This window comes from Marmota monax, unplaced genomic scaffold (assembly GCF_021218885.2).
Source record: "Marmota monax isolate L192 unplaced genomic scaffold, Marmota_monax_Labrador192_F-V1.1 WCK01_AAM20220418_F8-fsc00185, whole genome shotgun sequence".
Classification (NCBI taxonomy): domain Eukaryota; kingdom Metazoa; phylum Chordata; class Mammalia; order Rodentia; family Sciuridae; genus Marmota; species Marmota monax.
In genome coordinates, this window is record NW_026693278.1 from 2,278,172 (window position 1) to 2,300,292 (window position 22,121).

At 49.0% G+C, this 22,121-nt stretch overlaps 1 protein-coding gene across 2 annotated transcripts in view; it reads left to right on the plus strand.

The window, feature by feature from the left end:
* Ccdc60 (coiled-coil domain containing 60) overlaps window positions 1–22,121 on the plus strand; it is a 139,121-nt gene that overhangs the window by 76,163 nt on the left and 40,837 nt on the right. Inside the window, exon 3 of one of the 2 annotated variants that reach the window (XM_046456500.2) lies at window positions 19,750–19,920. The exons of the other annotated variant lie outside the window; for it this stretch is intronic. Within the exon in view, the coding sequence (XP_046312456.1) occupies window positions 19,750–19,920 (171 nt within the window). The remainder of the gene's footprint in view (window positions 1–19,749; window positions 19,921–22,121) is intronic. 2 annotated transcript variants of the gene reach the window in all.

Sequence of the window (22,121 nt, forward strand, 5' to 3'; positions counted from 1 at the left end):
GCGTCAATGTTAACCACACATGCACTACCAGAGCGGCCAGTACCTCTGATGACCGCTGCTCATACTGCACTCCAGGTGCCTGGCCAAGTCGCCGAGACTTTTATCACTTGTTCAGTGACCCAGCTCAACGGTCTCCTTCCTGTCTGATTGGAAAACCAGCGGCCAGGGAGCATACAGCCGAGGTGCTTAGGTATTTTGGTTTGTTCTTTTCCTAGAGATGATGAACTGGATACTTTTCAGACGCTGTTTTCCGGATAACCCCACTGGAAGGCATTTAGAATACAGGCGCCACAGGAAGTGTTGGCTCCTGACATTACTAATGTTCTTATTGCTGATACTTTTCAACAGCATAAATCAGTGGGAGGAGAAGAGGCTACCTATTTTCCTTCCTGCATACCCACGGTCCTATCATGGGGGGTTGGAGCAATTACATCATAAGAGGTGTCTTTTTTCCAGATAGCCATAGGAGCTGTCCCTGTGAATTATGCACAAGAAGTCTAGTGTCTCTCCCTAGGAGCTTCATTCAGCTTCCCCCTAGGAACCAGAGGGGAGGAGAAATTTGGTACTTAAGGGTCCTTTGCTGTCATTGCTTCTAACAACCAATAGGTGTCGCTATTTAAGGCCCCTGGAGTCTTAAAGAACATGAGGGCCCTTCTTCACTGACATCTCGCTGATCCTGATCTAAACTCATAGGGTTTGGGTAGACACCTCTTACCCCTAAGAGTACCTGCATAAGGGAGGTGATCTTTAGGGGCTCCAGAAGCTCCAGCCCCACTCAATCATCTAAGAGAAGCTGCCCTAACATGGAACCAAAGAGGTTTTCTGGCTCTTTCCTTGCTGAAATGAAGAGCACATTTTTTTTCCTTCTGTTGAGGTTCCAGATATGTTTCATAAAACATTTTAATAGATGGACTAATGGATGTGCAAGGAGATGTTTCCCCAAAGTCAAAAATACCCTCAACCTCCCTGCAGCGGCATCTACCTTACCAAATGGATTTAGAGGACCCCTTAGAAATTGGCCTGAACTTTATCTGCCCCAAATTTCCTATGAAAAAAAAAGAAAGAAAGAAAATGCAGAACAAAATCAGCAAGAATACCCAGAGGAGCACTTTCCTGCCCTGAGCTTAAAAAAAAAATGCAAGACAGCCAAATCAAGCAGCTTGGACAGCGTCGAGAATGATGCTTCAGCAAGTTCCCGAGGTTGCATCTGAGGCAGCCAGAGTCTGGGGGGTCAGGAAATTCTGACTGTCTTAGTGCCTTCTGTGTCAGGCCCAGGGGGTCCCATTTAAAGAAAGTGCATGGCTCCCGACTCTTCAGCACAGCGGATGATGTGTTTTGCTCCAGGACTCATTCAGGGTCGAAAACAAAACAAAAAACCAAGAGAATCCTCGTAGAATGTGGGAGCCAACTTAAAGAGTACCACTAAAACAGGTTTTGCAAGAGAGTCTTTAAATCAGAAAAGCCTATGTAGGAGTCCTTTAAATAAAGGCCTATGGAAATGACGGGTGAAAGAGGAATTGATCTCTATCGCTGCCCTGAGACAGCTCAAAATGCACCTCCACTGAAAAGCAGCCCCTGGATCCGAAGAATTCCTGTGTGTGTGTGTGTGTGTGTGTGTGTGTGTGTGTGTGTGTGGTCTGCTTCTACCTGCAATGCCACGCCTCTGCTTGCTCATGGCAGGTAACTGCCTGGATGCCGACAGGTGACCCAGAGGTAGTGGTGACAAAAGTGGCTTTTGGATCTAAAGTAATTGAGCTCCTAGAAGCAGAGATACAGTGGTGGTTACCTGAGCAGGAGACACTGGGCAGGGGGCTCAGGGCTTTCATATTGCAAGAAGAATACGACCTAGAGATCTGATTTACAGCATGGGGGACTGCAGGTCACCACATGGTGCTGTGAACTTGAAATCTGCTTGGTGGGTGCATCCTAAGTGTTCTCACCACCAAGTTCAAAAAGGGAAGCATGTGCAGTGACGGTCACATTAGGACATGCTAATCATCTTGATCGTGGTGATTATTTCACAACGTATACTTATATTAAATCACCAAGCTGTACGTCTTCAATATATACAATTAGAACACACAAAAAAGGAGAGAGACCCCAGGATCCAGACAGACCAGAGTCCAAATCCTGGCATTGCCACGTCCCCATTCCGTGCTGTTAGGGAAGTGGCTTCAATACTGTGAGCCTCCATCTCTTGTCCTTGAAATGACAGGACCTGCCTGGCAGGGCCATCATAGGGATTAAATGAGACAACACAGGTGGCATCAGGGACCTGGCAGACACACAGAGTGTCCACTCTAAGAAATGGCTGTCGTTAGGATGATTTACCAAGCCCAAGCCCTCTCCAGGGTTCTTACCCTTGTGGATACTGAGCTTCTTCTCTACCCGCCCCCCACCAAACCCTCGTTTGCTTCTAAATATGATGGGGTAAAAAGACCAGATCAGGAGAGCGGAGGGGTGGGGAGCAGGAAGAGGCATATTAGGCTCCTGAACAAAGCAGGCTTGGCCATGTTCCATTTCCAGTGAAGTTCAGAGCTTCCCATCTCGGTTGCCTGGAAACCAGAGCTGTGGTGCGCTTATGCCACCTCCCAGAGATGCCCCTAATTGGGATGCACATAGAACTGTTTGTTGACACGCCACAGGTTTTTAGTCTTCTTCCAGAAGAGATTCAGCCCTCTTGTACAAATGCTGACTCGCATTAATTAAAGAATAAGCCCCGAGCCAAGACACCCGTTCCCCATAGAGAACCAGCTGGGCCGGGGGGTTGGGGGTCCGGGGGTGGGGTGTGTGATGTCTTGGCCTTGGTGGGCATCCTCTGACAGAATAACCGCTTTAGGTTGCTGTCACTGTGTTTGCATTTCAGGATGCTCCCAAGGTCTTGGGTGACTTTGGAGAGCAGGATGCTGCATGTAAGAAGCTGTGTGTGTATGTGTGTGCATGTGTGTGTGTGTGAGAGAGAGAGAGAACAGTGAGGTCACAAAAGCTTGCAAAACCATGCGATCCTACGATCAATCAAAGCACAACATGTGCTTGTGTGTAACCCAATACTAAATGCTGGATACTGCATTCCCCTTGGGAATTTAAATACCACTTGTAGTCTTGCGACATAAGGTAGGTCAGAAACTGTATCAGGAGCGAAAGAAATAACTTTACTGAGAGGCACAGAGGGGAGCTGTTTCATTTGATCAGATCTTGCAGAACACAGCTAAATTCTAGTTCCCAGTTGGGAAGAAAAAAAAAAAAGAACGCCAGTATTTCAAAGGCATTCATTTATCTCTATCCTGTTTGCATCACATACGTTTCTATAACCGGCTCCATCCAAAGAGAATATGAACTGGCCACATACCAGAAATAAAAAAAAAAAAAGAAAATAGGCGTGTATTTAATTAGAGTTTTAAATTCGAGAATTCCACATTGCTTCACTATTTATGCGATATCATTTTTGGTTTTTGAGCGATCCCTAAGAGGTAGTCACCCTACCAGGTTCTGGGACAGGGGAAGAGATTTCCAAATTGCGCCCTCTTTTCTTGGAGCACCGTCTGGGGGCGGGGTTGCAAGGCGCGAGGGCGTGGCCAGGCTGCAGTTCCATCCGCGGTCCATAGGGGCGCAGTCCGGGGTGCCCAGCCCAGCCCCGGGAGGGAGGTGGTAACTTCTGGTGAGCGACAGGGTGGGGTTCATACCCGAGCAAGTGCTGAAGGGTGAGTAGGAATCAGAAAAAGAAGGGAGTCTGTTTCAGCAGGGGCATCAATTGAAAGAAGAGTAGTGATCCAGAGAGGGGCGAGAACAGCTGGATTTTAGGGCACAGCAGCCTGGGAAGGAGCCCTGAGATAGAGCAAGGGCCAGCCAGCCTGGAAGGAGGGAGGTCATCCAAGGTCCTGAAATGACCAAGCCATGCTATCTTCACACGACATGTCTCCTCCTGTTTCGGAAGATAACCCTGGTGCAAGGCGGAAAACCCAAATATCAGGGGTGCAGGGCTAAGAGGCAAAAGCAACGTGGTCATTCCATTGCCAAGATTTTGGAACTCCAGACCCCCAGCTGAAAGTGCCCTGTGGTTCAGTTTCCCCAAGTGACACTTGAGGTGGCAGAGGGTCTAGGAGTAAACACACTGAACTGGGAATCCGGAGACACTCCACCACCACCATAGTGGTCCTGGGTCTGCCTCTAAGTTGCCATGTGACACCTCTTCTCTCTGGACCTGTTTCCTCATCTGTAAAATGGGGCTTTGCCCAAAGGTCTTTTCTTTTCCAAAATGCTCCATCGAGCCTCTGCCCGGGTCAGAATAACAAGTTCCAAGGCCAAACCATGGACATCAGGAGTGAAGGGCTCCTTCCCCAAATGCCAGTGACAACATAAAGTCTTGGAAGGTGAAGGCCAGTTCTTCCCGGTTTCGACATCTTTCCCCAACTTCAAACAGCACCTTGTGCATAGTGAGTGCTCTATAAAGATGATCCGGAAAGAAGAAATTAATCACATTCAAAATGAGGCAGAATCCATGGGAATGGGATTGGCAAGTAGTGAAGAGATTTGGAATAGTTACCTATCGACAGTAGATTTGTGAATCATGAGAGCTATTGCTGGGAGATATTGGTGTCTAACTTTAGAGATAGATGAGAATGTACACCAAATCATCAACATAGCCATTTGTTCTTCAGTGAATCAACTGGTTATTTTTTTAATTGATGATCAAAAGGTCCCAACTACATGCTCAATAAATGGGGAAAGAGATGGGAATGATAAATATGGGATGATATCTGCCTCCAAGGACTTTAACAATGTCTAGAGATCCATTTGGCCAAAATCGGGATGCCACTTTGCATAGAGATACAAATTTGGGTCATCTTAATGTCCCTCATCACCTACTCACCCGGGTATGTGCCCCCCATTGATGGGAGGGTATGCTTTTCCAACCTGTGATTAGGTGATTAGGACAAACCCCACCTCTTCATAAAGCAGATTGGAATATTTGGTTGAGAATTTCATTTCATGTTCACATGGCATTTTTTAAAAACTTTTCCAAACTGCTATTTCCTCATTTTTTTGTGTGTGTTTCATGACAAGTCAGACATGGTTTTGCAAAACAGCTGAGGGAGATGGGCTCAGGCCTGGAGACCAATCCAGGAGCCACCTGCAACCAGCCAGGTGACCCTGCATAAGTCACTGAAACTCAGGGTGAAATGAAGCCAACAATACTACCAATATCTGCCTTGGAGGGTTGTTAAAGAGATTAGTAACTGGAAACACTTTTCCACAGTTACTGGTACATGGTTATTCATGTTTGGGTTGTGATGTTATGTTGGTGATGGTGGTCATGGTGGTCATGGTGAAGGTGATGATGATGGTGATTGTGGTGGTGATGATGGTGATGATAATGATGGTAATGATGGTGATGATAATGATGGTAATGATGGTGATGATGGTCATGGTGGTCATGGTGGTCATGGTGATGGTGGTGGTGATGATGGTGATGATGCAGATGGTAATGATGGTGATGATGATGGTGGTCATGGTGGTGGTGATGATGGTGATGGTGGTGGTGATTATGATGGTAGAGGTAGTGGTGGTAATGGTTATTTACTCCTACTCAGTAGAACAGAGCAGTTAATTATTCTTCCCATATCACAGAGCAAGCCAAAGTTGGAATCCCAACTTGGCTCATAACGAACATTAATGAGTGTCACGCTTGAGCCTAAACCCATAGGTTTAATTGTCATTCACGGCGATCAGCAGGGTCTCCCTCTGAAACATCTTCCAGTTTTGTGATGTGAGTTTTTTCCATCTTTCCATCTTTTCCTCCTTTTCCTTTTTATTATTTTTCCTCTTCCTTCTTCATCTTCTTTAGTGAAAATCTGAGATGGAGAGTAAACAAAAGAAGAACCCAGGAACAACAACAACAAAAAAAAAAACCTTAAAGTAATTAGGAAAGCTCTGCTGTGACTTCTTCAGCAGAACAGAGGTCACCTAGTGGCCCGTTAGCTTGATAAATTTCCTTACTTCCATGGTAACTAGCGTTTCTCCCACCACCTCCGCAGTGTAGATTCGCAGGCCTCATGAATCACTTCCTAATGCCGTTTACTAAGTCCTCAAATACCTGTGGCCTAATTAGACGGCTCCTGCCGTCACCCTCAGCAGAGAACCTCCGAAGGCCCTGCCATTTGAACCAAGTGGCACTTCCCAGAAGCCCACGGGGCCCACAGCCACACCACCCAGAAGCCCACGGGGCCCACAGCCACACCACCGCCCTGGCTGTGCACAGGAGAGCGCTGTGACAGCGGCCACTCACCGCAGTGACCCTGAGGAAGAAGAACGTGAGAGTCGTCACCGGAGGGGGAACATCCGCAGGCACCGACCCATCGACTCTTCTATATGATGAAGGCGTCAGCCTCCCCGGACGGTTCTCCATTCATCCCAATTCGACAGGTGAGGAAAATGCCTCTCAGAGGGTGAGGTGACTCACCAAAGGTCACCGACATGGAGTGACGAGGAAATAATGACCTATGTAAACTTCAACAGGCCGTTTCCAAAACCAGCGCACTTTCCTCACGCAGTGCTTTGGCACCAGGCTGCCTGGTGTACAGTCAGATCCACCAGTTACTACCCTTCCATGGGTCTACTGGACCTCCTGGACCCTCAGGCTCCTCATCAGCAAAATGGGGATAACAGAATACAGCCAGTTTGGGGGAGGGTTCAATGAGACCAGACTGGAGCAGACAGCTCAGGGTCTCATCCAAGCCATCACCTCCTGCAGGCAGTGCCTGTCCCTCTCTTAACTGCGACCACGTCCCTCCCTCTCAGCCCTCATTCCCTGAAGGTTCAGATCCTCCTGCTCTCTTTACTGGCTGCCCCAGGAAGACCCCCTAGACCTCTGTGCCTAGTTCTCTGGGCAGAGTCTCTATGATTCTAAGTTTCCTTCCCTCTTCCAATTATCCAAACCAACCGCCCCCACCCCCCAATACCTTCTCCTGGTTCACGGCCAGTGATTTAGCCAAGGATGATGACATTTGAAATCATGGCAGTTCAGCCAAGAAGAGAGAAAGAGACTGTCACTCAGGACTGTATTCTGCTGCAGAGTAGCTGAGCCATGAATCTCCATGGTTTCCACAAGGTAAAGAATATGATCCCTCAGGTAAAAGAAGTTTATGTTCTGGAAGGAGGTGATCCAGTACGGGTATGGTGGCTTCGTGGTGTGCAGTACAAGGCTTCCTTCTATGTTTTAATCCTAATACCCTTGGTATTTGCTTCTATCCTCAAGGATTCCTCCTCACAAAATGGCTGCTGGGGCAGCAACCATCACATCCAAGCTTCAAGTAACAGGAAGGAAGAAGGGGATCAGAGGCCAGAGGGCATATGCCATACAGCTGTGTCAACTTCCTTCAAAGAATCTTCCCAGATGCCCTTCCCAAAGACTTCCCCTTGTATCTTGTTGGCCTGTCCTATCCATAAAGGCAGCTGGGAAATAGAGTTTAATTTGGTCATTTTTTAAAAAATCTAAGCCTATTGATGTTCAAGGTAATGTGGTCACTAAGGAAGCTAGAGAAATGGATAGTTGGTGGCATTTCTGTCATGGGGAGCAACAGAGAGAGGTGGGAAAGGAAAACCGACAGGCGCTGGTCATCTCTTTGCCAGGCACCGACTTTAAGGCATGAGCTCCCAAGTAGGAATCGGCAGGTAAATAAGCCGTCAGCCTACAGCGTGGTGAGCGCAGGGAGGGAGGGAATCCCAGGATGGGGCGATGTGGGTGCACTTGACCTATCCTGGGGCGTTGGGGCAGGGCATTGCATGTGGCTTGGGAAGGAGAGACACCAGCCAGGGAACTACTTATGATGTCGGACACTGGGATCTTCTGACCCGACGTTGATAGAAATAGAACCGAGTCAGGCGAGTGATCAGGCAGGCAAATCTGAACTGGGGCTTCCGCGTGGGAAGAGTCACCGCTCCTACAAGAAGCCCTCAGGCTAGCTCCATGAATGGAAGAAGGGGGCTTGTTCTGTTGGTCACTTGCAGGGGTGGGGATGTTGATTGACACTTCAGCGTTTTGCCCGATGCAAAGAGAAGTCCCTGCAGATGCTCGAGGGAAAGCACACCAGGCACACTGGTCGAGGGTGGCACACCTTGGGGTCCTCCTTCAGGCCCTGAGCTGAGACCCAGAGAGCATTTGTCCTCTTGGGCTCCTTGGCAGAACTCACGGGGCTTCTGTTGGGTCTGAGCAGGACGCGCTCAGGTGCTTTGCAGACCACTGTCGACTTGGAAGAAGGCACAGCCCAGGGCATTTCTTGGGCCAGTGCAAGGACACTGTGTTGGTCCCTGTGGTGGTCCCTGTGTCGCGTAGAGGAAGGGAGACAGCAATGGTGGTTCTTGGCTAGGGCCGTGACCAAAGGAAGCAAGCCAAGTGATATTTAGGAAAGAGAGTTGACATCACGTCGTGATCAATGAATTAATTGGCTATAGAGAGGGTACAGGGACCTAAATCAACTATTCATTTTGCAGGTGAACAAATTGGGTCTGGCCACTCGAGAATGATTTCTGAACAGTGCCCTTGCGCTGGCCCAGGAAATGCCCTGGGCTGTGCCTTCTTCCAAGTCAACAGTGGTCTGCAAAGCACCTGAGCGCGTCCTGCTTAGACCCAACAGAAGCCCCGTGAGTTCTGCCAAGGAGCCCAAGAGGACCGCTTCTCCGCTGAGAGTCAAGTTTTTGGTGGCTCTGTGGCAGTCCCAGTGACGTCTCTCTTCCCTCTGACCTAGGATCCAGAGGAACCCTTGGCTGTGGGCTGAGTCTCTGGGGAGGGAGAGCAAGCCATCGGGAACTCTAGTGAGAGGTGGAATCCTGACTCAGCCCATCTCCCATAGCTGGACATTACAATTAGCAGACGACCCGAGGATGGGAAAGAGACGTTCCGATGTGATTTAATAAGAAATGTGGTTGCAATGAGCGCTCGGAATATGTTTGCGATCAATTTGCTGTATACACAATATGCTAGCAGGGCCGTCTTTTGTGTATGCAGTTGACCTTTATCTCTGGCAATCTTGTCCCATAAAGAAGAGTGAAATCCTCCATTGCAAATCATTAGCACTCGGGAAATGGCTTTAATTTGCATGCTGACAAAGATATTAACTCGGGTGGGTGGGTTGGGTGGTGGGGGGATAATACGACACGTCCCTTTGTCTGAAAGGCAGTTCAAAATCCGTGTTGTGACTACCGTTGACTGAAGTTCAATTACTGTAATAAATGTATTCCAAATTTCATCTCAATTGCATTTGCATTTTAATGAATGATTCTCACCTTCTTGTCAATTTGGCAGCCAAGCTAGATTTATTAAGTTATTGTATAAACGAGGGCCTTCTAATGCGGGGATTTAAATGCAAACTATTTGCCGGGGTGCATTATTAATTTGCCTCTATGGCTTCCCTGGAAAATTCAAGAATTTAAAGATGAGACTTTAGACCCCCACCCCCCTTCCATCATGTTCCCCCTCCCCTCTCGATATGTCTGGGTGGGCTGAGGAAGGGAGATGCCAGCCGGCCAGATGAAGTGGGCTCTCCAGGGCTCCAGCCTCGACACACTGGGACTGCGCTGATTTATCTGCTATTATTGGAAAAAAGAGCAGAATTTGTTAAGTGGAAATTTCCCACGGAGGCAATTCCCTTCTGCGGGCGCAGGACATCCCTGACATCAGATCGGCAGGAGAGTTAGTTCATCTTCGTGTCATCTGCCCTGCCCGTCCAGGCACTCCTGGCTTATGGCCCTGTATTTCTTGTAGGCCGAGACGGAGGCTGGGAGTGGACAGCAGCTGGATATCAAGCCATAGCACCAGTAGAAGTTTTCTTTTCTTTTTTTTTTTTAAGTACATTGGGGCTGTCAGTTGTTAACAAAGTGATTTTCGGTGGTTAATCCCATTCCCCTACCATATAAAAAAGGTCCTGTTATGCCAGGTTCATGGGACCCCAATAGACCTCCAGGAGCCGAATCCGATGCAAAATCATACAAGAGTCTTTATTGCAAGCTCGAGCCTGGACTCACAACCGTTCCCGACGCAGCAGTCCCAGGGAGTGAGTCCCGGTCCTTTGTTCAGTGAGGATTTATAAGTTTTGGGGGGGATACTCTATGCATCACAACATCACACAGCAAATCATTCCATACCACAGGAAAGTCAAACAACAGCTCTTAACATTGATTAGCACATTCACTGGCGGGAACAAGTTGGGTAGGGGTGATTGGTTAGTACAAGAGGGGGGTTTGTTTGAACTGATTGGTTTAGGCCACGAGGGGTGTACGTGCTGAACTACATGGTTTCCCAACATGTTATCAACCCCCATAAACTACTGGGGGGTCATCTGGCATCCCAGGTATTCTCCCTGTCTCATGCTGATTGGAGGTTGCTGGGGGGTTGCTATGGGTCCCCACCTAGCCTGACTGAGTCAGGGACATCTGGCACCTCAGACCTCTCCTGTTATTTACAGACAAACAGCTCAGCAGGGTGGGGATGTGCCTAGGAGTGCTCTGTGGGTCTTTCCCAGGACAAAGGTCACGCCCCCTTCCTTAGGACAGGCCTTGAGATAGAAACTGGTTTCTCAAAAATGGAGTCACATCAGTTTCTCAGTCCCATGTGGGTTCCTGTCACCCACCGCATCCCGACTGTCCGGGACACTGCAGCTTCTTAGAAGGACCATCTGTTTGAGGTGATGTTCCTTTAGGTCCCTTGGGAGAGAGGCTGATGCAGGCAATAGGAGACCTATTGTAAGCTGAGGGCCTGCACAGGAATGAGAACGGCCTAAAGAACTTTCTAGATGGATTGGTAGCAGGCATGTGACAAAATTTTATTTCCAACTTGTATGTAGCCCCTAGGGTCAGGTCTCTCATGAAATGAGACAAGTGGGAGGTTTTCTGATTAGAGTTCTTAGGAGCCGGGGAGAAGATGGCTAGACTGGTGTATGCAAGTCCAACTTCCATGGGGACCTGCGCCACAGGGGGACCCTGTGAAAATGCAGCCTCCACCTCCGGAGATCTGGGTTGGGCCCAGAATCCAGTGATTCTAACCAGCTTCTGGGTGATGCTGTTGGAGCTGGGCCTCACTTTGAGGAACCAGGAATAGAGAGCATCACTTAAGGTGGCGGTGGCTGGTTAAAAGTCAATGCCCTTGTTACAAGTCGGGTGAACCAGCCACGGGGGTAAATCCAACACCCCCAAAAGGACTCTTCCTCTCAATATCAAAACATGGCTCATAGCTTTTATCCAACATGCCACGTGCATCTCAAAAGACGCTATTTATTGCTTTAGGCTCTGAGTTCTACTGTAAGCCACCTTTTCTCTGGTCTGAGGCAATTTCTTTCTTTTTAATTTCTTTTTTTAATACTTTTATCAAGCCTTAAGAAGCATATTTTTTTTCATGTTTCAACACCTCTAAACTTGGAATGCCATGTATAATCATGTGGGGAGGGGTGGGGGATGGGGGGGCAAGCACTTTACCACTGAGTTCTATCCCCGGCCCTTTGTAAATTTTATTTTGAGACAGGGTCTCACCAAGTTGCTGAGGCTGGCCTCAAACCTGCGATCCTTCTCCCTCGGTCTCCCGAGTGCTGGGATTACAGGCATGAGCTACTGTGCCTGGCCCATTGTAAGCAAGCAGACAATAATAAAAGCAGTCCCCAGTGAAGCAGGCCCTCTGTGGCAGGCAGTGTACTAAGCTGTCCCATTTAATGAGCCCAGCGTCCCATTTGAAGATGAAGAGGTGGGGCTCCGAGTGGTTTAAATCTACAGGGAAACCAAGATGAGCCCGTGGACCACCATGTTGAGTGAACTAAGCCAGGCACAGGAAGACAAATGCCACCTGTCCTCAGACACACAGGAGCTGGAAAACGTGGATCTCACAGCAGTGGAGCACTCAGCAGAGGTTGGGAAGGAGAGAGGGGACCTGGAGAGAAGATGGCTGTCGGGGACAGGGGCGCATTGAGCAGGAGGAATAACTTCTCATGCCCGGTGGTGCACTGGGGTAACGGGTTGACAATCATCACTGAAATAATTCAGAACAGCTAGGAGAAGGGTTTGCTCCCTGCACCAAGAAATGAGAACCGTTCCAGGGAATGCATGTGTTCATCCCATTTCACGTTGTAGGCATGTACTGAGATGTCACCTTGTTCCCCATAAAGGTATCCCACTGTTATGGGTCAATGGAAAAATAAAATTCTGTTTAAAAAGCCCCCCTGCCCCAGAGAGGGACAAAGCAAAGATCCAGAGGCTGTCCAAAGCCATACCACCGGGGACACAGCCCTGGAGTCCCGAGGTGCTCGGGAGTGGAGCGCAGACTCGGCTGAGCCTCCGCAGTCTCTTTATTGTCACAGTGAGTGTCCTTCACTGGCGGGCTCACGCAGACTCCCAAACAGAGAACATATGTCCCTTAAAAATGAAAACACACTCCCCCTGCCCCGACCAGGCGTCGGTTAAGAAAAAGTTGCACCAGGAGAGAAAACTTTCCATGTGTGATCTGCGTCTCCTCCGCCTGCCTGGTGCAGTTAATCACCCTTGTCCCCACCGCCCCTCCCCGCGCAGTCAGTCAGGGGAGTTTTACTTCGGTGCAAAACAGTGAGCCGAGGCCCCGGGTGAGTGGATTTAAAGGCAAAAACTTCTCTTCCCTGCAAATAACTCCCTTTGCACAAATAGCCTGGTAATCAGCAATAATGAGGAAGAAAACGCAGGAAACACACAGGGAATTAAATGGGAATTTGCTCAAATATTAAGCATTTTTAAACAGGCCTCCGCAGTACCAGGGGAGCACTCCCGAGCTTGCTGATTGAACAGCTCACAGTTTGAAGTTCTCAGAATAGACTGGTGTGTCTGACACGAGGGCCCAGGCCCTATCCTCACGACTGTTCATCTGTCACTGAGGCTTTTCCAAAAAGATCTAGCATCTGGGAGTCTGGCGGCCCAGGGCTGAAGAGCGGTTCAAAACCTGCTGGTTAGATTCCTGGAATCATCCATCACCCACTCACCCCGTCCCTATCTCTGGAGTTCATTGACAAGATGAGCATTCTGCACTCTATTTTCATCTAGGCTTTATTGGATTTACTTTTCACAGTGTTCTCCCCGCACAGATCCTGGAGAGGAATCTCCTTCCAGTTTCAGCACCAGGAATACCTCCGATTTTTAAAACATCCTAGGGCTATTAGGAATCACATCAGGATTAGTATTTCCCTCTTTGCATTGGCCACTAGGATTCTCAGGGCCAAGTCTGTGCATCAGATCATGCAGCATGAGTTTTGATGCCTGTTGTTGTACCTGATTTTCTTGTTTTTCTTGTCTTCTGTCCTTCTAACTTTTTAAAATTTTCTGCCCCTAATTCTTTTTGGAATAAGAACACAAATAATGAGCTGGGGCTGTGGCTCAAGTGGTAGCGCGCTCGCCTGTCATGCGTGCAGCCCGGGTTCGATCCTCAGCACCACATACAAACAAAGATGTTGTGTCCGCCGAGAACTAAAAAAATAAATAAATATTAAAAAAAAAGAACACAAATAAGTAAGTCCAAGACAATGTCTTACCAACATCTTAATCACTATGAAAAAAAAAAAACCTAACTGTAGTGGAGAGGTGAAGGCTGAATGCTTTGAGGAGGTGTTCATCTTCTTAGTGTTGGTGCCTAGAACAGGTCTTGACGTTCAGCAAGGGCCCCACCTGGAATCTGACTCATTATAAATGCCTAGTCCAGGGTCTGACACACAGCGAGTGTCCAAATGATATTCAAGTCCCTTTTCTTCACTGTGTTGTGAAACATCCACCTGGCATTGATTCAGAGACCGCTGCAATAAGGATGCTGTGAACCCTCAGGTTCAAAGACAGTGAAAAAGAAATCAGCCTGATCCATAAATGTAGGACTGGATAATTAATCCTGCATATTAGTTTGCTGAGAGTATCACAGCACAGTAGCCAGACCAACAGGAATTCCCTGTCCCCCAGTTTGGAAAACTGAAAGTCCAAGATCAAGGTATCGGGTGAGTCGGCTCCTTTTGAGGGCTTTTAGAATCAGTCCCAGGTCCCTCCTCTTGATTCGGCACCCTTGCAAGGGACTCTTGGCCTGCAGAAGTCTCACCCACCCCCACCCCATGTCTCTGTCCCCCTCTTAGGGTGCCCTCCCTGTCTGTCTCCACATTTCTCTTTTCATAAGGACACCAGTGTGACCTCATCTTGACCAATCACACCTGCAGCCCCCTATTTCCAAATAAGCCCCCATTCTGAGACAATGCGGTTCAGACTTCAGCCTATGAAACAGGGGCCACCTGTCCGTCCAAAGCACGCCCATTTCAGAATCCAGCAGGTCCCAGCTTCTGCAGGGGGACACAGAGGCTCTTGTCTAATCACTCAGGGAAACCAGAGCCCAAAGCCTGCTGTGCTGGCTGGGTCTGTGGCCCGGACCCAGAACACCCCCTGTGGTCACATGCCACCATCACACATGACAGGTCTTTTCCACTCCCGTCCTGCACTCTGCCCCTGTGATCGTGCCTCGTCTCAGAACCTGACAGGCCTCCGTGACAGCTTCCCACTCCAGGAGAGAATGAGGACAACGGCAAGGAAGATTTGGTAGCCCCTGACACCTGCCAGTCACTGACACGCCACCCGAGTGGCTGAGGACCCACGGAGCCTTCAAGGTCATCGAAAGGGAAGGACCCACCAGACGGGCCACATAGAGCAGCCTCCTGGCACCCCACCCCCCGGCAGGGTGTCCAGCAGCCTCCACAGGGAGCCGCTGCCTGGGTCAGAGCCCAGCTCGGCTGCTCTCCAGCCTGGGTTTCCTCGTCTGCAAATGGAAATTACAATAGCAGCACCTAATTTGCAGAGCCACCAGGAGGATAAATAAGATCATGCAGGCGTCCAGAAGTGGGGAGTTTCCCCGGTGGGGTTCGCAGAGATGAGAGAACAGCACTAGGGTCTGCCACACCCCGCCGTAGCCTAGTTCACAGAGGGGCTGAATTTGCTGCACCTCAGAAGGACATTGGAAGCCCATGAGAGGGCTCGCGGAAGTCCAGCGGCAGAGAGGGGCCTCCCTGTCTCTGCTCCAAGAATCCTCACCATGAGGAAGGTGGAGTGAGTCACTAGAGATGAGCTTCTTCGTTAAAATGGTAAAATCTATTGCTTCCTGGAGGAGGAGTCCAGGTGTTGGGAAGCAAAAAAAAAAACAATGTTTTGTAGCACAAACTGTATTCTGTGTCATCACATAACATTCTATTCAATGAAAAGTAAATTATTTTCTTCGTAAAAATCGTACTTGCTCAGGGCCTTTGCACTTGCTACTTGGAACATTCCTCCTCCAGGTGTCTGCCTGGCTTGGTCTCCCACCTCCTTCACGTCTCTCCTGAAACATTTCTTCTCACCAAGGCTTTCACTGGCCACCTCTTTAAAATTGCACTGACACCCCCCAGTGGCTGGTGTCCTTGGCAGTCACCCTGCTCACTTTCTGCTTTCTGTCCGAGCCCCCCAACAGCTGTTACCCTATTGTGTATAGTTTACTTTTTTGTTTTGAATCTGCCTCCACCCCAGGGAATATAACCTTCACTAGGGCAAGAATTTTGCAGCTGCGTTGTTTATCACCATATCCTCAGTGCCAAGGGTAGTACCTGGTTCATACTAGATGCTCAATAAACAGACGAGTTCACTAGACAGCTAGTAATGATGCAGCTTTTTAGCCAAACCCACAAATTCAAAGTTGGATGTTCATCAGCGTGAGAAGACTCTGCCTCCATTTCCTGATGTGTGACTGTGGACAGCTTTCAACCCCACCCTCCCCACTCCTCTTTTGTCCTGTATCTTGGCCAGATGATAATAAAAAGGCAGGTGCTGCATCCTTTGGAGCTGGGGGGAAGTTGGAATCACAACTCTGCCCACCGCCCACTACAGCGCCCCAGACAGCTGCCCTCCCCACTCACTTGAGCCATTTAAAACCTGCCTGAGAGTCTTCCGTGTGTCCCCAGAAAACCTTGTCATGTGAGTTGGGGCCCCTCATACCCTGTGGGTGCATGCACAGTGTCTGTCTTGACCTCTGGACCAATCACAGACTGAATATCTATCCCCCCTCCCCTGATACCAGGGATTGAACCCAAGGGTGGTTGACCACTGAGCCACATCCCCAGCCCTTTTTAAATATTTCATTTAAAGACAGGGTCTCCCTGAGTTGCTTAGGGCCTCACTAAATTGCTGAGGCTGGCTTTGAACTCTCGAACCTCCTGCCCCAGCCTCCTGAGCTGCGGGGATGACAGCCAGGCGCCACCTGCTTGGCTTACTTCCGGTCTCTGAGAAGCAGCTCACAAGGAGAACCCCATCCACCCCGCCTCCCAGCTTCTCTCTGCATTTGCTACTGTTTGCCTTGGGTGGAGAAGGTCTTCCTTTGTGAAATGGAGCGGTTACACATGGTAACAGTTCTGTCTTTACCAAGTTCCTTTGCATCCTCCAGACACTCACTGATTCATGGATTCTAGAGCCTGAAAGCAACACAGAAGCAAGCTCCTGTTTCCACACTGAATTCCACAACACAGCAACCGCTGGCCTCCCTGAACCTAAAAGTCAAACAAAGCACCGACAACCGGCAATTAGGGGCTAAATCTGTCTCTAAATACAGGATCACGCTGCTGTCAGAGGCTGCCCGTTCATTTAACTTACGCACAATTTTATACAAGAGAAAACCGAGAGATCATTTTGCTGTGACAAGAACCCGAGCCAATCCTTGCCTGAAACTGACTGGCGGAGATGGACAGGTGACACGTAGCACAGACGTCCACAAAATTCTACGTGAGCTGAGAAGCAGGGTCTGAACTCAGCAAAAGATCAGCAGCGACCTCCCGGTGACACTGTGAAGAAGCTCAAATGCTGCGTTTTATGGAATTTAAGCCACCATCGACTCAAAGTCACGCCATTAAACACACAATGGTACCAGTGAAATTCAGTTGGTGCTCTTCGAGCTTAGAGGCTGTATTTTGGAAGCATATCTTGTCTCGTGCTTTAAAAAAAAGGAGGGGGGGGGTGCTCTTTCATTTGCCTTGACAATTTTCTTATATATGACTCTTGTGATCACAGAAAAACAAACCTATAGGTGGAACGCATTGGATAAGGAATTCCTCAAACTTCTTCCCATGCAAAACCCAGCCCCACTGCACACTCTTGAGCTCAGAGTCAACAAGGGACCTTGCAACAATATATTCAGAGAATGCTGGGCCTGGGGGCAGAGCTCCCCAGCAGAGATCTGGCTGAGCTTATGCAAGGTGCTGGGTTGGATTCCCAGCACTGTGAGAAGAAAAAGGCGGGGGATGTCACTCCACGACTGTCCCTAGGTTTTTTATGTCAGCCTCTGACCCCCCCACTCTGAAAGTTTTTCCATTTTGCAAGCCAATGTCAAGGTCTTCCAGACCCTCCGACTTATACTCCTATGCTTTGTTGGCTACCATCTCAAGGACTGAGTTGTGCAGACAGGGTACCAGGAGGGACAAGTGAGTTGGGACACACAGAGGTGACCGCAGCAAAGATGGCGGCAACAATTGTAAAAAGGTGATTGGAAGACAGGGGCTCATCTGAGAGAGGTGCGTGGCCGAAGCAGAGAGTAAGGTAACTGCAGTCATAATGACAGAGATGCCAGTTCAGGAAGAATTGATTATGGAACTTCACAGGATGTTGGGGTGTCGTTACTAGCTTAGAAAGCTGTCAGCAAAAGCTCCATCAGATGTTGGCAGCTTCCTGGCAGCCCCCAAATCCAGGCTCACTTAAGAAATGAAGGCTGTAACCTCGCCATTCCCCTGCTCTCCCGGGCTCCAGCTTCTTAAAGACATTTGTGATTGGCTTAACTCACTTAGCATGATATTCTCAACTCCACCCATGTACTGGCAAATACCGTAATTTCATTCTTCTTTAAGGCTGAGTAGTATTCCATTGTGTATATATATATACCACAGTTTCTTTATCCATTCACCCATTGTTTAGCTATTGTGAATTGAGCTGCTATAAACTGATGTGTCTGCGTCCCTGTAGCGTGCTGATGTTAAGTCCTTTGGGTATAGACTGAGGAGAGGGATAGCTGGGTCAAAGGAGTTGGAGACTAGCATGCTAAGTGAAATAAGCCAATCCTAAAAAACCAAAGGTCGGATGTTTTCTCTGAGATGCAGATGCTAATTCACAGTAAGGGGGGCACTAGGGAAGAGTAGGGTTACCTTAGATTAGGTAGTGGGGAGTGAAGGGAGTGGACATGGGGATAGGAAGGATAGTAGAATGAAACAGGCATTATGACCCTATGTATATATATGACAGCAGGACTGATGTGACTCTACAGCATGTACAATCAGAAAACGGAGAAGTGATACCCCATCTTTGTATGATATATCAAATTGCATAAATGCATTCTACTATCAAGAATAAGTAATTAAAACAAATTTTAAAAAATTATAAAAGAAGAAAAGAAAGGTATTGGTGGTTCCCTGACCAGGCTATCTAAAGATCTACCTCTTGGCCTTTAGCCTTCCTGATCTGTTCACTGGTGTGACATTTTCTTGGTGGCACTCCTACTTAGCCCAAATGTCACCTTCTCCAGGAAGCCTCCCGTGATTTCCCTGGGTTCCTCTAGCCCTGAGGTAATTCAGGTGTAGAGTGTACCTCTGGGGTGTTCTTTCTCCATTATACGGGGAACTCTCTGGGGACCAATGCCTTATTCCTTTGGGCAGTCCCAGCCCCCTGCACTGGTACCTGGAATTGATGTTCAGCCAAGACCAGCCAGAGAAATGAATGAGTGAGAAGTCAGCGCTCAGCTACCACCTGTACACTATGATTGGAAAATGCCAGCAGAGCATCCATGCTGGCTCCCAGCCTCTCCCCCGTGGTCATTTACAGGAGCCCCCTGCTAAGGAAATGCCCCTAGGAACACCCCAACTCCTCCTAGCAATAAGCAGGGGTCAGTTAATCAGAGTCCGGCCGTGACAGCTGACTGAGAACTTCCCCATCAAAACTGAGCGCAGAGAGAGACTCGGAGGGAGGACGAGGCTGCTCTGAAAGAAGGAAAGAAAATATCCCTGTCTCCGAGAGGAAGTTTCCACCCACCCAGTTTCCAATTTGCCTGAATTAGCTGTCCCCCACCTCAGGACTGTCATCATTGACGGCCCAGGTCTCTCTCCCCCACTGGCCATGAACTCCAGACACCCCGTGTATCTTAAACAGTCAGCTCAGCGTCTAGCACACATCGGTTGTTTATTAGGAATTTGGAAGACAACAAATGAAACTGAATTTTAGAACAAACATTTATATCTAGGAAATATGATGGTGACTTTTGGCTTTTGGTTCCCCTCCCCTCCCCCTACCCCAGTGCTAGGAATCAACCCAGGCCCTCAGGCACACTAGGCAAGCGCTCCGTCACGCAGATCAGATACATCCCCTTAGCTACAGGTTCTCACTGAGTTGCCGAGGCTGGCCTCCAACTTGTCATCCTCCTGCCTCAGCCTCCTGAGTTGCTGGGATGGCAGGTGTGCCCTCTGCCGGTGGCCATCACAGAAAAGCCCCTCTTCACCCTCTCCCATGCACCATGGTGTCTAATCCTGTGGCCTGCAGATGGTCACACTGATTTCATGGCACCTAGCAGGGTGCCTGGCACACAGTAGCCACTCCATATCTGAATTGCAGATATTCAGCTTCTCTCCTCCTCTCCATCTCTCTCTGTCTCCCCCTCTCTCCATCTGTCTGTCTGCGTCTGTTTCTCTCTTTCTGCCTCCATCTCTCCCACCCCGGTCTCTGCAGCTCCCTGATCCAGGCGGTGAAGATGGGCCGCGGCTACTTCACCATTCTGAGGGAGGAGAGCAACTTGAAGAAGGAGGAGCTGCAACCCCAGAAGCTGGAGGAAGAAGAGAGAAATAAATTCCAGCCGGCCAAGAAGGTCTCCGAGATCCAGTTAGGGGACTCGTTGTTGGTGTAAGTGGACAGGGAGCTGAGGGGCTGATAGGGGCCCTCCCCTGGGTGGCGCCGTCCAGCCTTCTGGTCTACCGGGGAATATCTCCTCCCACAAACGCCTGCCCCATGAAACAGGAATCCCTGGCCCTACTCTAGCCATGCAGATGAGACTTAGAGGTGTCAATCATTTCCCCAAGGCCATCAGTTAGAAAGCAGCCTGATGCCCACACTCCGTGGCACCCAAATCCGCGGGCTGCACCAACCGTCCTGGACAAAATTCTGAGACACTGAGCTTGTGTGGGCCCAAGGAAATCTACAGCAGGGACAGGGCAGAGGTGCCAGAGTGGGCAGAGAGGAAACACGCCCTAGAGATGGCCTGTGGCTGCGTCCAGTACCCCATGGCCACAGCCGTCCCAACCCTGGCTACCTACTAGACTACCCGGAGGGGTCTGCAAGATACCAGTGCCCAGGGTACCTTCCGGGCCGGTTACACGATATGTTTCTCTTGTTTTTAAAATAAAGTTTAAAAGGTCTATTTTAAAGTTCTCCTGCTTTTTAAAGTTCCCTTGGGAAATGCCAATGGGGAGCCATGGTTGAGCTCCATTGTGCCAGGGGCCACCTTCAGGAATCCAAAAGGCCAGGGCATTAGCTCAAGAGGACATGGGAGCAGACACCCCCTTTGCAAAAATTCTGTTTTCCAGACAGTTAAAGAAATAGGAATGTGCACTTCCTAAAAACTTTTCAGCAGAATCCTATGTGAGCTCTGTCTGGCTTCTTCTGCTTAAGACAGTGGGTTTGAGGTTCGTCCTAGACAGAAATCAGGGTGGTTGGTGGCAGCAGACAGAGAGGCTCAGAGACTGCTTACTAGATACGGGGTCTCCTTTGGTGGCCATGAAAAAGGTTGGGGACTAGATAGAGACAGTGGTTCCTCGACGCCGTGAATGCGTGTGATAAATGCGACAGAAACCAAGCATGGCTCCAAGTTCTCCAGCTTTGCTCCAAACATCTCTACTTCACGGTCAGCTGTCTGCCACTTTTAAGTTTTTTTTTTTTCTATTTTGTCCAGCAATTTTGTTTTGTTTTTGTCTAAATAGGCTAGCCTGACATTTGTGCCTTCATTTATTGACTCATGTATTTTTTCTAAGACAGAAAAACTATGTCTGGCTGACAATCCCTCATCTGTGCCTCTTAAGGAGTGGCCACCCCAGGGAGGAAGCTCTGTCACTTGGGCAGGGGGCATCTGGATGAATCTGATACGTTCAATACACAGGAAGAGCAAATCAATTCAACCGGGAGGGAGACATCCAGAAGACGGGCCAGGGGTGTAGCCCACCAAGACAAGAAAGAAGAGGGAGGAAACAGGCATATCTAAGATGTGCAGGAGGGTTTGCCTCAAGGTGTGAAATTCGAACCCATTTCCATGTCCCTCGGGGATCTTTAGTAATACGGTTCCCTTGGTGCATCCAATTGTGGAGCAGGTTCAAAGTCAGTTTGGAGCAGGCAAGAGAGGCTGTCTGGACGCAGATCTACCCTCATTGCACAATCAACCACTGCGTGTTGAAAGACCATTGTGTGCACAAGCCCTCTGGGGGCACATGGAGGTACCCAGAGCATTAAGAGCGCCCCTACTCCACCCTCAACCACAGCGAAGTGCGACGGGGGGACGTGCCAAAGTGCCTCAAGTACACCCAGCCCCTCAAGTAGAGGATGTAAAAAGGAAATCTAGGGGGAAAAAAATCCCAGGAGGCCCTTCCATACTGGACAGAAGCTTGCTGAGTGACACAAAGCACAATCAGAAGCTCCATCAATGTCCCCACAAGCCCACCAGACGGCCCTGGAGCCAGCACATCTGCATGGGATGGTCCAGGTTGGAGAAGGGGGGGTGCAACTGTGTTACCTTTTCAAAAAATATCTGTTTAATTTTTCGATTGACATCTAATAATCTACATGCGTGTGGGGCACAGGGTAACATCTCCATGCACAACGAGCGCCACTTGCAAGTGTCAGGGCGACCGGCATACGCATCCCTTCAAACATGGATCATTTCTTTGTGTCGGGAAACATTCAAAACTCGCTTTAGCTCGGCTCAGATGGACAAGTAACTGCTGTCAACCACAGTTACCCCACCGTGCAAAAGAATTAGAGATGATTCCTGTCTAACTGCACCCCGTACACCCAACGGTGTCTTGTGCCAGGCGTTAGAAAGGTGACATGCAAAGCCA